This window comes from Babylonia areolata, chromosome 16 (assembly GCF_041734735.1).
Source record: "Babylonia areolata isolate BAREFJ2019XMU chromosome 16, ASM4173473v1, whole genome shotgun sequence".
NCBI classification, from domain to species: domain Eukaryota; kingdom Metazoa; phylum Mollusca; class Gastropoda; order Neogastropoda; family Buccinidae; genus Babylonia; species Babylonia areolata.
In genome coordinates, this window is record NC_134891.1 from 30,214,060 (window position 1) to 30,231,022 (window position 16,963).

Genomic DNA, 16,963 nt, shown 5'->3' on the forward strand with positions numbered 1-16,963 from the left:
CCCCTTAGAGTGAAAGGAGTTAAGCGCCGAAACACATGACTGAGGGGGGCTGCTTCTCTGCAGACTTTGTACCGTCCAGCTCTCCCTAGAGTTTCTTATCACTTTAGTATAAAATATAACTGTCTATGTGGATTTGATGATAACAACAATGTGGCTTTCGTCGCCTGGTTGTCGATACTGATGACATATAGATTGTTATATCAGAGACCCCCGCTCCACCCCAGCTTGCAGAAACATATAGTCACATAGTTCAGTCCTCTTTCTGCTATATTCTTCCCTCTGTCTATCTCTCACATAGTTCAGTCCTCTTTCTGCTATAGTCTTCCCTCTATCTCTCACATAGTTCAGTCCTCTTTGTGCTATATTCTTCCCTCTGTCTATCTCCCACATAGTTCAGTCCTCATTGTGCTATATTCTTCCCTCTGTCTATCTCCCACATAGTTCAGTCCTCATTGTGCTATATTCTTCCCTCTATCTCCCACATAGTTCAGTCCTCATTGTGCTATATTCTTCCCTCTGTCTATCTCCCACATAGTTCAGTCATTGTGCTATAGTCTTCCCTCTGTCTATCTCTCACATAGTTCAGTCATTGTGCTATATTCTTCCCTCTGTCTATCTCTCACATAGTTCAGTCCTCTTTGTGCTATAGTCTTCCCTCTGTCTATCTCTCACATAGTTCAGTCCTCTTTCTGCTATAGTCTTCCCTCTGTCTATCTCTCACATAGTTCAGTCCTCTTTCTGCTATAGTCTTCCCTCTGTCTATCTCTCACATAGTTCAGTCCTCTTTCTGCTATAGTCTTCCCTCTGTCTATCTCTCACATAGTTCAGTCCTCTTTCTGCTATAGTCTTCCCTCTGTCTATCTCTCACATAGTTCAGTCCTCTTTCTGCTATAGTCTTCCCTCTGTCTATCTCTCACATAGTTCAGTCCTCATTGTGCTATAGTCTTCCCTCTGTCTATCTCTCACATAGTTCAGTCATTGTGCTATATTCTTCCCTCTGTCTATCTCCCACATAGTTCAGTCCTCTTTCTGCTATAGTCTTCCCTCTGTCTATCTCTCACATAGTTCAGTCCTCTTTCTGCTATAGTCTTCCCTCTGTCTATCTCTCACATAGTTCAGTCCTCTTTCTGCTATAGTCTTCCCTCTGTCTATCTCTCACATAGTTCAGTCCTCTTTCTGCTATAGTCTTCCCTCTGTCTATCTCTCACATAGTTCAGTCCTCTTTCTGCTATAGTCTTCCCTCTGTCTATCTCTCACATAGTTCAGTCCTCTTTCTGCTATAGTCTTCCCTCTGTCTATCTCTCACATAGTTCAGTCCTCTTTCTGCTATAGTCTTCCCTCTGTCTACCTCTCACATAGTTCAGTCCTCTTTGTGCTATAGTCTTCACTCTGTCTATCTCTCACATAGTTCAGTCATTGTGCTATATTCTTCCCTCTGTCTATCTCTCACATAGTTCAGTCCTCTTTGTCCTATAGTCTTCCCTCTGTCTATCTCTCACATAGTTCAGACATACTGACAGATAGACAGACAGGTCAGATGGAAAACCATTGCATACAGACAAACAGCCGCTTTCTGGCCAGAACTGCTGACATTGTGTGCGAGAAGGAACTCCCAGAGAATGGTACAGCTGCTTTATTTCATCGTCAGTGGCTACATCGCGTGTAGTTTGGCACAAAATGTCAATGAACGAATTGTCATCAATACGTGTTTTTTTGTGTGTGTTTTTTAGAGAAAAGAAAAATAGCAAGCTGATGAAAAGAATCAATAAAACAAACAAAAAGTTTAAAAAGTATGCATTATGCACTGTTTGTGTGGGTACATGTGTGTGTGTGAGTGCGTGTGTGTGTGTGTGTGTGTGTGTGTGTGTGTGTGTGTGTGTGTGTGTGTGTGTGTGTGTGTGTGTGTGTGTGTGTGTGTGTGTGTGTGTGTGAGTGCGTGTGTGTGTGTGTGTGTGTGTGTTCTTTCTTTATCTTTTTTTTTTTTTTTTTTTTGGTGGGGGGTTGGTTGTTTTTGGGGTGTTTTTTTTGTTTGTTGTTGTTTGTGTTTGTTTTGTTTTGTTGTTGGGGTGGGGGTGGGGGGGGGGGGGGTCTTTGTTTCTGTCTGTTTTTGGCTTTGTGAACTTCTGTATAAAATGCTGGACTGGAAAATATCCAAATTAAAAACAAACAAACAAACAGTACAAATGAATAAATATACATTTGCAGAGAGAACAAAATAATTGTGGGGTTACAAATAAACAGATAGACGAGGAAACATACCAGTAAAGGAATAATCATGAAACACATGTAAGAACTAACACTAAGAAAAAACATTGTGTGAAATAATCATTATGAAACACATGTAAGAACTAACACTAAGAAAAAACATTGTGTGAAATAATCATTATGAAACACATGTAAGAACTAACACTAAGAAAAAACACTGTGTGAAATAATCATTATGAAACACATGTAAGAACTAACACTAAGAAAAAACATTGTGTGAAAGCACGTACACAGTCTCCAAAACGAAAAGAAGTATTTACAAAAATGTCAATGGAGAAACACAAAAGTGATCAGTGTGTGTGTGTGTGTGTGTGTGTGTGTGTGTGTGTGTGTGTGTGTGTGTGTGTGTGTGTGTGTGTGTGTGTGTGTGTGTGTGTGTGTGTGTGTGTGTGTGTGTGTGTGTCTCACATGCTCTTACCGCATTCTGACAACCTGTCGCATAATTCAGACAGTCTGATTCAAAACTCTTCCCGTCTCTCCCTGTAGAACACGACTAAAAAAAATAATAATAATAATAATAAAAGATTACAACAGATAAATGATAACTAACTAACCAACTGAATACAGAAACAAATGAATAATTAAACGAATAAATAAATAGATAGATAAAGGAATATATAACTAAATAAACTAACAAGAAATTTTGCAAGAAACTCTTTCACTCTGGAGGAAAACACAACACTATATCCAGCATGGGTGAAGTGTGTGTCTCGGGTCTTCACTTCTTGCTGTTGTTGTTGCTGTCGCTGTGTGCAGAGCGGTCACAGACGGTGAGGAAGGTGGACAGGAAGACAGCGGCGATGTAGACGATGACCAGTCCCCGGGAAATGTCCGTCTTGACGTCAGTACTCTGCTGGAAACTGCGCCCTGTGTACTGCTCGAACATCGCCAGTGAGGTTATGGCGGTCAGCCCTGTGGGACATCATCAGTCACATGGTGTCAGCCCTGTGGGACATCATCAGTCACATGGTGTCAGCCCTGTGGGACATCATCAGTCACATGGTGTCAGGTCTGTGGGACATCATCAGTCACATGGTGTCAGCCCTGTGGGACATCATCAGTCACATGGTGTCAGGTCTGTGGGACATCATCAGTCACATGGTGTCAGGTCTGTGGGACATCATCAGTCACATGGTGTCAGCCCTGTGGGACATCATCAGTCACATGGTGTCAGGCCTGTGGGACGTCATCAGTCACATGGTGTCAGCCCTGTGGGACATCATCAGTCACATGGTGTCAGGTCTGTGGGACATCATCAGTCACATGGTGTCAGGTCTGTGGGACATCATCAGTCACATGGTGTCAGGTCTGTGGGACATCATCAGTCACATGGTGTCAGGTCTGTGGGACATCATCAGTCACATGGTGTCAGCCCTGTGGGACATCATCAGTCACATGGTGTCAGGTCTGTGGGACATCATCAGTCACGTGGTGTCAGGCCTGTGGGACATCATCAGTCACATGGTGTCAGCCCTGTGGGACATCATCAGTCACATGGTGTCAGGTCTGTGGGACATCATCAGTCACGTGGTGTCAGTCCTGTGGGACATCATCAGTCACATGGTGTCAGGTCTGTGGGACATCATCAGTCACATGGTGTCAGCCATGAGGGACATCATCAGTCACATGGTGTCAGGTCTGTGGGACATCATCAGTCACATGGTGTCAGCCCTGTGGGACATCATCAGTCACATGGTGTCAGGTCTGTGGGACATCATCAGTCACATGGTGTCAGGTCTGTGGGACATCATCAGTCACGTGGTGTCAGGTCTGTGGGACATCATCAGTCACATGGTGTCAGGTCTGTGGGACATCATCAGTCACATGGTGTCATCCCTGTGGGACATCATCAGTCACATGGTGTCAGCCATGTGGGACATCATCAGTCACATGGTGTCAGCCCTGTGGGACATCATCAGTCACATGGTGTCAGGTCTGTGGGACATCAACAGTCACATGGTGTCAGGTCTGTGGGACATCATCAGTCACATGGTGTCAGCCCTGTGGGACATCATCAGTCACATGGTGTCAGGTCTGTGGGACATCATCAGTCACATGGTGTCAGGTCTGTGGGACATCATCAGTCACATGGTGTCAGCCCTGTGGGACATCATCAGTCACATGGTGTCAGCCATGTGGGACATCATCAGTCACGTGGTGTCAGGTCTGTGGGACGTCATCAGTCACATGGTGTCAGGTCTGTGGGACATCATCAGTCACATGGTGTCAGGTCTGTGGGACATCATCAGTCATATGGTGTCAGCCCTGTGGGACATCATCAGTCACATGGTGTCAGCCCTGTGGGACATCATCAGTCACATGGTGTCAGCCCTGTGGGACATCATCAGTCACATGGTGTCAGGTCTGTGGGACATCAGTCACATGGTGTAAGCCCTGTGGGACATCATCAGTCACATGGTGTCAGGTCTATGGGACATCATCAGTCACGTGGTGTCAGCCCTGTGGGACATCATCAGTCACATGGTGTCAGGTCTGTGGGACATCATCAGTCACATGGTGTCAGGTCTATGGGACATCATCAGTCACGTGGTGTCAGCCCTGTGGGACATCATCAGTCACATGGTGTCAGGTCTGTGGGACATCATCAGTCACGTGGTATCAGGTCTGTGGGACATCATCAGTCACATGGTGTCATCCCTGTGGGACGTCATCAGTCACATGGTGTCAGATCTGTGGGACATCAACAGTCACATGGTGTCAGGTCTGTGGGACATCATCAGTCACATGGTGTCAGCCCTGTGGGACATCATCAGTCACATGGTGTCAGGTCTGTGGGACATCATCAGTCACATGGTGTCAGGTCTGTGGGACATCATCAGTCACATGGTGTCAGCCCTGTGGGACATCATCAGTCACATGGTGTCAGCCCTGTGGGACATCATCAGTCACATGGTGTCAGGTCTGTGGGACGTCATCAGTCACATGGTGTCAGGTCTGTGGGACATCATCAGTCACATGGTGTCAGGTCTGTGGGACATCATCAGTCACGTGGTGTCAGGTCTGTGGGACATCATCAGTCACATGGTGTCAGGTCTGTGGGACATCATCAGTCACATGGTGTCAGTCCTGTGGGACATCATCAGTCACATGGTGTCAGGTGTGTGGGACATCATCAGTCACGTGGTGTCAGCCCTGTGGGACATCATCAGTCACGTGGTGTCAGGTCTGTGGGACATCATCAGTCACGTGGTGTCAGCCCTGTGGGACATCATCAGTCACATGGTGTCAGGTCTGTGGGACATCATCAGTCACATGGTGTCAGCCCTGTGGGACATCATCAGTCACATGGTGTCAGGTCTGTGGGACATCATCAGTCACGTGGTGTCAGGTCTGTGGGACATCGTCAGTCACATGGTGTCAGGTCTGTGGGACATCATCAGTCACATGGTGTCATCCCTGTGGGACATCATCAGTCACATGGTGTCAGCCCTGTGGGACATCATCAGTCACATGGTGTCAGGCCTGTGGGACATCATCAGTCACATGGTGTCAGGCCTGTGGGACATCATCAGTCACATGGTGTCAACCCTGTGGGACATCATCAGTCACGTGGTGTCAGGTCTGTGGGACATCATCAGTCACGTGGTGTCAGCCCTGTGGGACATCATCAGTCACATGGTGTCAGGTCTGTGGGACATCATCAGTCACATGGTGTCAGGCCTGTGGGACATCATCAGTCACATGGTGTCAGCCCTGTGGGACATCATCAGTCACATGGTGTCAGGCCTGTGGGACATCATCAGTCACATGGTGTCAACCCTGTGGGACATCATCAGTCACATGGTGTCGCCCTTTGGGACATCATCAGTCACATGGTGTCAGGTCTGTGGGACATCATCAGTCACATGGTGTCAGGTCTGTGGGACATCATCAGTCACATGGTGTCGCCCTTTGGGACATCATCAGTCACATGGTGTCAGGTCTGTGGGACATCATCAGTCACATGGTGTCGCCCTTTGGGACATCATCAGTCACATGGTGTCAGGTCTGTGGGACATCATCAGTCACGTGGTGTCAGCCCTGTGGGACATCATCAGTCACGTGGTGTCAACCCTGTGGGACATCATCAGTCACGTGGTGTCAGGTCTGTGGGACATCATCAGTCACATGGTGTCAACCCTGTGGGACATCATCAGTCACGTGGTGTCAGCCCTGTGGGACATCATCAGTGCTGTGAACAGTCACACAGTGACATCATCAGTGCTGTGAACAGTCACACAGTGACATCATCAGTGCTGTGAACAGTCACACAGTGACATCATCAGTGCTGTGAACAGCTACACAGTGATATCATCAGTGCTGTGAACAGTCACACAGTGACATCATCAGTGCTGTGAACAGCTACACAGTGACATCATCAGTGCTGTGAACAGCTACACAGTGACATCATCAGTGCTGTGAACAGTCACACAGTGACATCATCAGTGCTGTGAACAGTCACACAGTGACATCATCAGTGCTGTGAACAGCTACACAGTGACATCATCAGTGCTGTGAAGTCACACAGTGACATCATCAGTGCTGTGAACAACTACACAGTGACATCATCAGTGCTGTGAACAGTCACACAGTGACATCATCAGTGCTGTGAACAGCTACACAGTGACATCATCAGTGCTGTGAACAGCTACACAGTGATATCATCAGTGCTGTGAACAACTACACAGTGACATCATCAGTGCTGTGAACAACTACACAGTGACATCATCAGTGCTGTGAACAGTCACACAGTGACATCATCAGTGCTGTGAACAGCTACACAGTGACATCATCAGTGCTGTGAACAGTCACACAGTGACATCATCAGTGCTGTGAACAGCTACACATGGATATCATCAGTGCTGTGAACAGTCACACAGTGACATCATCAGTGCTGTGAACAGCTACACAGTGATATCATCAGTGCTGTGAACAGCTACACAGTGACATCATCAGTGCTGTGAACAGTCACACAGTGACATCATCAGTGCTGTGAACAGCTACACAGTGACATCATCAGTGCTGTGAACAGCTACACAGTGACATCATCAGTGCTGTGAACAGCTACACAGTGATATCATCAGTGCTGTGAACAGTCACACAGTGACATCATCAGTGCTGTGAACAGCTACACAGTGACATCATCAGTACTGTGAACAGTCACATGGGGTCAGGACGTCACCCCTCTACACAGCCAGGATGTCCTCCCCCCAATCCCCCTTTCGGAGTGCCCGAACTACCCCCAACACAGACAATACAATACAATACAATACAATACAATACAGTTCTTTATATTGGATAACCATAATGAACTACTGCATTCTGAAAACTTTGGGGTGGTAGTCAGTTGTGGTCAGTTCAGTTCAGTTACTCAAGGAGGCACTATTGCCTTCGGACAAATCCATATACCCTACACGAGAGACGATATAGGACACTGATATATCCCCAGAGGAGGGGGGACGATATAGGACACTGATATATCCCCAGAGGAGGGGGGACGATATAGGACACTGATATATCCCCAGAGGAGGGGGGGACGATATAGGACACTGATATATCCCCAGAGGAGGGGGGGCGATATAGGACACTGATATATCCCCAGAGGAGGGGGGGACGATATAGGACACTGATATATCCTCAGAGGAGGGGGGACGATATAGGACACTGATATATCCCCAGGGGGGAGAGACGATATAGGACACTGATATATCCCCCGGGAGAGATGATGTAGGACACTGATATATCCCCGGGGGGTATAGAACATTGATATATCTCCCAGGGGATATAGAACGCTGATATATCCCCCGGAGGAACGATATAGGACACTGATATATTTTATTTATTTGTTTATTGAGACATCCCTCTAGGGGGATATAGGACATTGATATATTTAGTGAAGTATTATCTTTTGTCTAATATGGAAACCAAAGAAATGACGGGGCCTCTCAGTGCGTAAAGGAAGGGTAGCTGAAACGGCCACATTCACTGTAGCCAAACCAAGCCATTCCAAAGGTGTCAGATGAACCAGTCAAGAGCCTTGGAAGATGGTATGACGAGCCCCTGAAAGACACAAAAAGAGGAAAGGAAACCAAGCAGACAGCAGAAGAAGGCCTGCATATCAATTATCATAGACCAGTGTGGCCTTACTGGTGAATACAAAGTGTGGTACCTACAGTCTATGCTGATACCAAAGCTCCTGTGGCCTCTCCTGATATATGATATCAGCTGTAGCACAGTTGAGTCGATTGAGGCAAGGATCAACAAGTACACACACAAATGGCTTGGTGTCCACCTGGTCTCACTGACGTGGCACTCTACTGTAGCCAGGCAAAGCTGACGCTACCTCTGAAATCCATGTCGAAGAATACAAGATAGGGAAGGCAAGACTTCTCAACATGCTCGAAGACTCAGGTCTCAGGACTATTGTGAGATCAAACCAACCCAAGCTGAAGACTGGTAGAAAATGGAAAGTCAGGGAGGCAGTCAGTGCAGCGAAAGAAAGCCTTAAGACGAAGGAAATAACAGGACACACCCAAACCAACAGACAAGGCCTGGGATCGACAAAGATGGAATGGTGGTCCAACGCAAGGGGGAAAGTAAAAAGAGACATGATCATACAGGAGATGAAGAAGGAAGAGGAGGATAAAAGAGTCCAGAAGGCAGTCCAGCAAGGCCAGCAGGGGCAGTGGACAACATGGGAAAATGCACTCCAAAGGAGCCTCAGCTGGAGCGACATGTGGAACATGGCCCCTCTGAGGATCAGCTTCATCCTAACATCTGTGTACGACCTCCTTCCCTCGAATACAAACTTGGTGAAATGGGGGAAAGCAGATGACCCTGCGTGCCCACTCTGCCATGGCAAACAAACAGTGGAACATGTCCTCAGCTCATGCAAAGCGGCGTTGAGCCAAGGACGGTACACATGGAGGCACAACCAAGTGCTAAAAGAAATTGCACACGTGGTGAGCACTGTCCAAGGAGCACCAACCCCACCAGAAGTTCCAGTAGAGTTCCGCTCTGCAGAACGCAATAAAGTCTGGCCAGGAACAGCATCCAAAGTTTCCAAAGCATGGAAACGTGGGCTGCTTGATGGTGCCGAAGATTGGGAATGCACAGCTGACCTACCAGAGGGGAAGAGACACCCGGAAATCATCAGCAAGAGTGGCATGAGACCTGACATAGTACTCCACTCCAAGGCAACGAAATAAGCGATTCTGATTGAGCTCACTGTGCCATACGAAAGCAGAATGGAGGAAGCCCACATCTACATGACCGAGAAGTATGCTAGTCTAGCCAGCAGCCTGAGAGAATCTGGCTTCCAAGCCAAAGTCCTCGCCATACAGATTGGTGCAAGACGGTTTGTGGGCGCATCTGCCTACAGCCTCATGAAACAGCTGCCGATTTCTGGCAGAGAGAGGACATGGGCTCTCAAGGCAATGGCAGAAGCAGCAGAAAAGAGTTCCAGCTGGATCTGGTCGAGGAGGAATGAATTTCCCTATTCAAACTAGGTATACGATGGCTCAGTGGTTAAAGCGTCTGCCAGAAAAGAGGACTCAGTCCTGAAGTAGCGACCACCCTGGAGGTGCGGGTTCGAACCTGCTGAGAACCAAGAAAAAAAAAGAAAAAAAGAAAAGGCGGCAATATAAGGGCACCCAGGAGTCATGACCTGGGTGTGGCCTGGTCCCCTTTGAGTGAAAGGAGTTCAGGGCCGAAACACTTGACTGAGGGGGGCTTCTTCTCTGAAGACCCTGTACTGTCCAGTTCCCCTAGAGTTTCTTATCACTAGGTAGACATCACAGATTCGTTTTGCAAAGATTAATAGACTTGGCATATGGGAAATAAACACCCACAGGTACCAATCTTGGCCTTAAAATTGTTCACAGTTCTGACCTTTTGTGTCCATGGTGTACGACTGAAGATGATTATTTCTATTATATTTTAATGTCACGTTCGGACTGATCGTCGGGGAATGTTTACCCCAAAGAAACATTAAACATAATTATCCAAGTTTATTTCGGTTTAATTTGCTGATGGCATCGACAGACGACGGAGTTGTACTTAATTCATATACATGTATATAAAACCTTTCACTTGAGAGATGGCCTATAATTGTGTCATAATTAACTGCTATAGTTCTGGTGATGTGTCATAATTAACTGCTATAGTTCTGGTGATGTGTCATAATTAACTGCTACAGTTATGGTGATGTGTCATAATTAACTGCTACAGTTCTGGTGTTGTGTCATAATTAATTGCTACAGTTCTGGTTATGTGTCATAATTAATTGCTACAGTTCTGGTGACATAAAAAGTAACGTCATCGGCCCCTTGTTCTTTTGGGGCTTTGGTCATAATGACCAGTCCATCTGAATATCTCTCTCTCTCTCTCTCTCTGTCTCTCTCTCTCTCTCTGTCTCTCTCTCTCTCTCTGTCTCTCTCTCTCTCTCTGTGTCTCTTTGTTTCTCTCTCTGTCTCTGTATCTCTGTCTCTGTCTCTCTCTGTCTTTGTCTCTGTCTGTCTGTCTGTCTGTCTCTCTCTCTCTCTCTCTCTCTCACACACACACACACACACACACACACACACACACACACACACACACACACACACACACATACACACACACAACCCCCTCGCCCCAACAAGCGACCCCACACCGCCTCCACCCCCACCCTGTCCATTCCCCTGACTGACCCGCCAGGAGGGAGAAGAGCATGAGCCAGTCCGGGTTGTAGCGTTTCCCGCAGGAGGCGTTGCAGAGAGCCATGGCGAAGGCTTCCAGGAGAAAGAACTCCATCAGCACCCCCGCCACACCCAGCCACACGGACACCGTCAGGTACAGGACCGCCTCGCTCGACCCCGCTGTCAGCACCAGTACCGTGACCATGACAACCACGATGACAACAGTACCATGACCATGGCAACCACGATGACAACAGTACCATGACCGTGACAACCACGGTGACAACAGTACCATGACCGTGACAACCACAATGACAACAGTGCCATGACCATGACAACTATGAGGACAACAGTACCATGACCATAGCTGTCACTGCTGCCATAACAACTATGATGACAACAGTACCATGACCATAGCTGACACTGCTGCCATAACAACTATGATGACAACAGTACCATGACCATAGCTGACACTGCTGCCATAACAACTATGATGACAACAGTACCATGACCATAGCTGACACTGCTGCCATAACAACTATGATGACAACAGTACCATGACCATAGCTGTCACTGCTGCCATAACAACTATGATGACAACAGTACCATGACCATAGCTGTCACTGCTGCCATGACAACTGTGATAATAACAATGCAATTACTATTGCTGTAACTGCTGCCATGACAACGATGATAATAAAAATGCTGTAACTGCTGCCATGACAACGATGATAATAACAACACAATAACCATAGCTGTAAGTACTGCCATAACAAATGCGATATTAACAATAGCAATACCAATGACAATAGTGATAACACCAATAACAACACCAATAACTACTGCCTTAACAACAATTATAAAGGAAGTACAATAACAACAGCAATAACTATGGCATCACACCATTCACCACGCCACACCTTTCTTCATGACGTTGATGTGAGAAACACAAAGACGTTGATGTGATAAACACACAGACCGCCCCCCTCCCTCCCTCACACCATGCCACACCTTTCTTCATGGCGTTGATAAACACACAGACCGCCCCCTCCCTCCCCCTCACACCACACCACACCTTTCTTCATGACGTTGATAAACACACAGACCGCCCCCTCCCTCCCTCACACCACACCACACCTTTCTTCATGACGTTGATGTGATAAACACACAGACACCCCCCCCCCCTCCCCCTCACACCACACCACACCTTTCTTCGTGACGTTGATGTGATAAACACACAGACACCCCCCCTCCCCCTCACACCATGCCACACCTTTCTTCATGACGTTGATGTGATAAACACACAGACACCCCCCCCCTCCCCCTCACACCACACCACACCTTTCTTCGTGACGTTGATGTGATAAACACACAGATACCCCCCCCCTCCCCCTCACACTACACCACACCTTTCTTCGTGACGTTGATGTGATAAACACACAGACACCCCCCCTCCCCCTCACACCACACCACACCTTTCTTCATGACGTTGATGTGATAAACACACAGACACCCCCCCCCCCCCCCCCCCACGCCCCCTCACACCATGCCACACCTTTCTTCATTACGTTGATGTGATAAACACACAGAGAGCCCCCCCCCCCCCGCCCCCCCCCCCCCCCCCCCCACTCCCTCACCTCACACCACACCACACCTGTCTTCATTACGTTGATGTGATAAACACACAGATAGCCCCTCCCCCCACTCTCCCCCCACCTCACACCACACCACACCTGTCTTCATTACGTTGATGTGATAAACACACAGAGAGCCCCCCCACCCACCCCCACCCCCTCACTCTCCCCCCCACCTCACACCACACCACACCTTTCTTCATGATGTTGATGTGATAAACACACAGACCCCCCCCCCCAACACACACACACACACACACACACACACACCACAGCACACCTTTCTTCATGACGTTGAAGTCCCGGAAGGCCCAGTCCTGACCCGTGGCCGTGATGCTGACCAGCAGACCCTCATGTCCGTCCTCAACACCTGACCAGTAGGGCGTGGCGATTCCTGCCAGCAAAGCCACAAAGCCGAGCACGTGCAGCACGAAGGCCAGCTTGAGGGCACACCCCCTCTTCCCGCGCATGGTGACTGCAGAGAGGACCGTGTGACGTTGTCCGCTGGGATGAGAGCATGAACTGCCTGTGCTGTTGTTTACAGACAGCAAGATTGATGCTGAGTAGATTGCTGCTTATAGGAACAAAGATTGCTGTTTACAGAAAGCAAAACTGCTGTTTACAGGCAGAAAGATTGCTGTTTAAAAGATTGCTGTTTTCAGAAAGAAAGTTTGCTGCTGACAGAACGCAAGGTTGCTGTTTACAGAAAGAAAGTTTGCTGTTTACAGAAAGCAGATTGCTGTTTACAGCAAGAAGATTGCTGTTTAAATGATTGTTGTTTACAGAAGGAGCATTGCTGTTCACGGGAACAAAGATTGCTGTTTAGAATATTGCTGTTTACAGAAAGCAAAATAATTTGCCGTTTACAGAAATAAAGATTGCTGTTTAGCGACAGCTTGCTGTTTAAAAGACTGCTGTTTCCAGAAAGCAAAATTGCCGTTTACAGAAATGAAGCTTGCTGTTTACAGAAAATGATTGCTGTTTACAAAAGAAAAATTGTCATTTAAAGATAGAAAGATTGCTGTTCAAAGAAAGAAGCAATGCGGTTCAAAGAAGTAAAACTACTGTTCAAAGAAAGAAACAACGTGGTTCAAAGAAGTAAAACTGCTGTTCAAAGAAAGAAACAACGTGGTTCAAAGAAGTAAAACTGCTGTTCAAAGAAACAACGTGGTTCAAAGAAGTAAAACTACTGTTCAAAGAAAGAAACAATGCGGTTCAAAGAAGTAAAACTACTGTTCAAAGAAACAACGTGGTTCAAAGAAGTAAAACTACTGTTCAAAGAAAGAAACAACGTGGTTCAAAGAAGTAAAACTACTGTTCAAAGAAAGAAACAATGCGGTTCACAGAAGTAAAACTACTGTTCAAAGAAAGAAACAATGCGGTTCAAAGAAGTAAAACTACTGTTCAAAGAAACAACGTGGTTCAAAGAAGTAAAACTACTGTTCAAAGAAAGAAACAACGTGGTTCAAAGAAGTAAAACTACTGTTCAAAGAAAGAAACAACGTGGTTCAAAGAAGTAAAACTACTGTTCAAAGAAAGAAACAACGTGGTTCAAAGAAGTAAAACTACTGTTCAAAGAAAGAAACAACGTGGTTCAAAGAAGTAAAACTACTGTTCAAAGAAAGAAACAATGCGGTTCACAGAAGTAAAACTACTGTTCAAAGAAAGAAACAATGCGGTTCACAGAACTAAAACTACTGTTCAAAGAAAGAAACAACGTGGTTCAATGAAGTAAAACTACTGTTCAAAGAAAGAAACAACGTGGTTCACAGAAGTAAAACTACTCTTCAAAGAAAGATCCATTGCTGTTCAAACAAAGACATGTTGCTATTTAAAGAACTTTAGAAACAATGCAGTTCAAAGAAAGAAACGTTGCTGTTTAGTGAAAGAAACATTGGTGTTTAAAGAAAGGCACATTCTTGTTGTTGGAAGAAAGAAACATTGTTGTTCAAAGAAAGTAACATTGCTGTTCAAAGAAATAAAACTGCTGTTCAAAGAAAGAGCCATTGCTGTTCAAAAAAAGAGCCATAGCTGTTCTTTTTACACTCTATACAAATGACTGCATTGGCTCAGATACAATTATAATAATCAAGTATTCTGATGACTCAGCCCAAGAAGATCTGTCAAATTCTGATGCTGTTTATTTTGAACAAGTTAAAAGAAAATTCCTCCTGGTGCAAAGAAAACTCCTTATATCTTAATGTCCAGAAAACAAACGAAATGATAATTGATTTCAGAAAGAAAGGCTCCCAATCCCTCACCTGTTTATTAATGATATAAAGGTTGAAAGAACACATGAATACAAACACCTAGGAACTTTTCTTGATCATAAGCTGGATTTTACTTCTAATACAAATTTTTATCAACAAAAAGTGCCGCCAGTTTCGGATTTATTGTCCACAGAAACTCAGAAACATCAAAATTAAATCAAAAGTACTTGAAGGATTTTATAGATGCTTTATCGAATCTGTTTTAACATTTTCTTTTATATGGTGGTATGGAGGTCTCGTCGTGAAGAATAAGAATAGGAATATGCTGAACAAGATTGTGAATGTGTGCAGTAAGGTTGTGGGAGTGAGACAGGGCAGTTTGTGCGATTTGTACAATGTCAGAGTTCGACAGAATGAGAATATGCTGAACAAGATTGTGAATGTGTGCAGTAAGGTTGTGGGTATGAGACAGGGCAGTTTGTGTGATTTGTACAATGTCAGAGTTCGACAGAAAGCCACAAGCATTTCAAGCGACAACAGCCAAACGCCGGCAAATAATTATCAACTCCTTCAGGTAAACGTTTCTGTGTTCCAAAATTTAAAACAAACAGAACCAAATGCAGCTTTATTCCAGTGTCAGTCCAGCTATTAAACAAGTCATTGATAATCAGATGTATGACTGAAAATGAATGTCAGTGTGTGTGCGTGGAATATGACATCTTAACTCAAAGTACTATAAATTACACACTGCTATACATGTTGAATGACTGTGGTTTTCTTCTGTTGTTTTTCTGTTTTACGCCACATATCATTTTTCTTGTTGAGATAATAAAATATTCTGTATTCTAAAACGCAATGAAAACACATTGTACCACTACAACCAAAAACCACACTTCCCGCCATTAAGCCCGTGATCCGATCAACAACACCATACCACACATCGACAACACTAAATCAACCACACCATACCACACATCGACAACACTAAATCAACCACACCATACCACACATCGTCAACACGAAACCAACCACACCATACCACACATCGACAACACTAAATCAACCACACCATACCACACATCGACAACACTAAATCAACCACACCATACCACACATCGACAACACTAAATCAACCACACCATACCACACATCGACAACACTAAATCAACCACACCATACCACACATCAACAACACTAAATCAACCACACCATACCACACATCAACAACACTAAATCAACCACACCATACCACACATCGACAACACTAAATCAACCACACCATACCACACATCAACAACACTAAATCAACCACACCATACCACACATCGACAACACTAAATCAACCACACCATACCACACATCGACAACACTAAATCAACCACACCATACCACACATCAACAACACTAAATCAACCACACCATACCACACATCAACAACACTAAATCAACCACACCATACCACACATCGACAACACTAAATCAACCACACCATACCACACATCGACAACACTAAATCAACCACACCATACCACACATCGACAACACTAAATCAACCACACCATACCACACATCGACAACACTAAATCAACCACACCAACGTACACCACCAACAACAACGACAGCGACCACCGAATTGACAACAAGTTAACAAAACACCATTGCATAGAAAACACCATTGTATAGACCAAAGCAGTAAAGTTAAAACCAGGAGATTATATATCATAAAAAGATAAATAAATGAGTTTAAAACTCACCAAAAATATTACCCTTTCTTTTCCAACGCTTCCAAACTCTTGACTAAAGTTTCTGATCACTTCTGATCGAACTGCCAGCTAAATGCGTCATCGATCAATATGTGCCGCTTCTATTGATAAGGAAAAAAAGAAAAGAAAAAGAAAACGTTGGTGGGTGAGGGGGGATGAATAGACCCACGGGTTAAAGCTGTGTCGTCACGTGGAATGGGAAGGGGGGGAGGGGGCGCATGAATAGCGGGTGGAGGTGGGGAAGGGGGATAAATAGACCCACTCGATAAAAAATAAAAATTTTAAAAAAGTTGTGCTGTCGCAACGCACACTTATGCTTTTCACTTCACTGGGCAGAGCAGGAATGTGAAGGAGTACACCCTGGTGAAAAACGAAACTGAACTGGGACAGAACAAAAAAAGACAAGGAAGTGG

The 16,963-nt window shown here is 45.4% G+C and overlaps 1 protein-coding gene across 1 annotated transcript; it reads right to left on the bottom strand.

Moving 5' to 3' along the window:
- Nucleotides 1–1,821: 1,821 nt before the first annotated feature.
- Nucleotides 1,822–16,675, bottom strand: LOC143291313 (uncharacterized). The gene is made up of 4 exons (XM_076601167.1): nucleotides 16,542–16,675; nucleotides 12,858–13,108; nucleotides 10,956–11,123; nucleotides 1,822–3,177 (listed from the first exon to the last, which is right to left on the bottom strand). Exons 2-4 carry the CDS (start codon nucleotides 13,045–13,047, stop codon nucleotides 2,984–2,986), a joined length of 552 nt encoding a protein of 183 aa, XP_076457282.1. The 5' UTR covers nucleotides 13,048–13,108; nucleotides 16,542–16,675; the 3' UTR covers nucleotides 1,822–2,983.
- Between the last annotated feature and the right edge of the window lie 288 nt (nucleotides 16,676–16,963).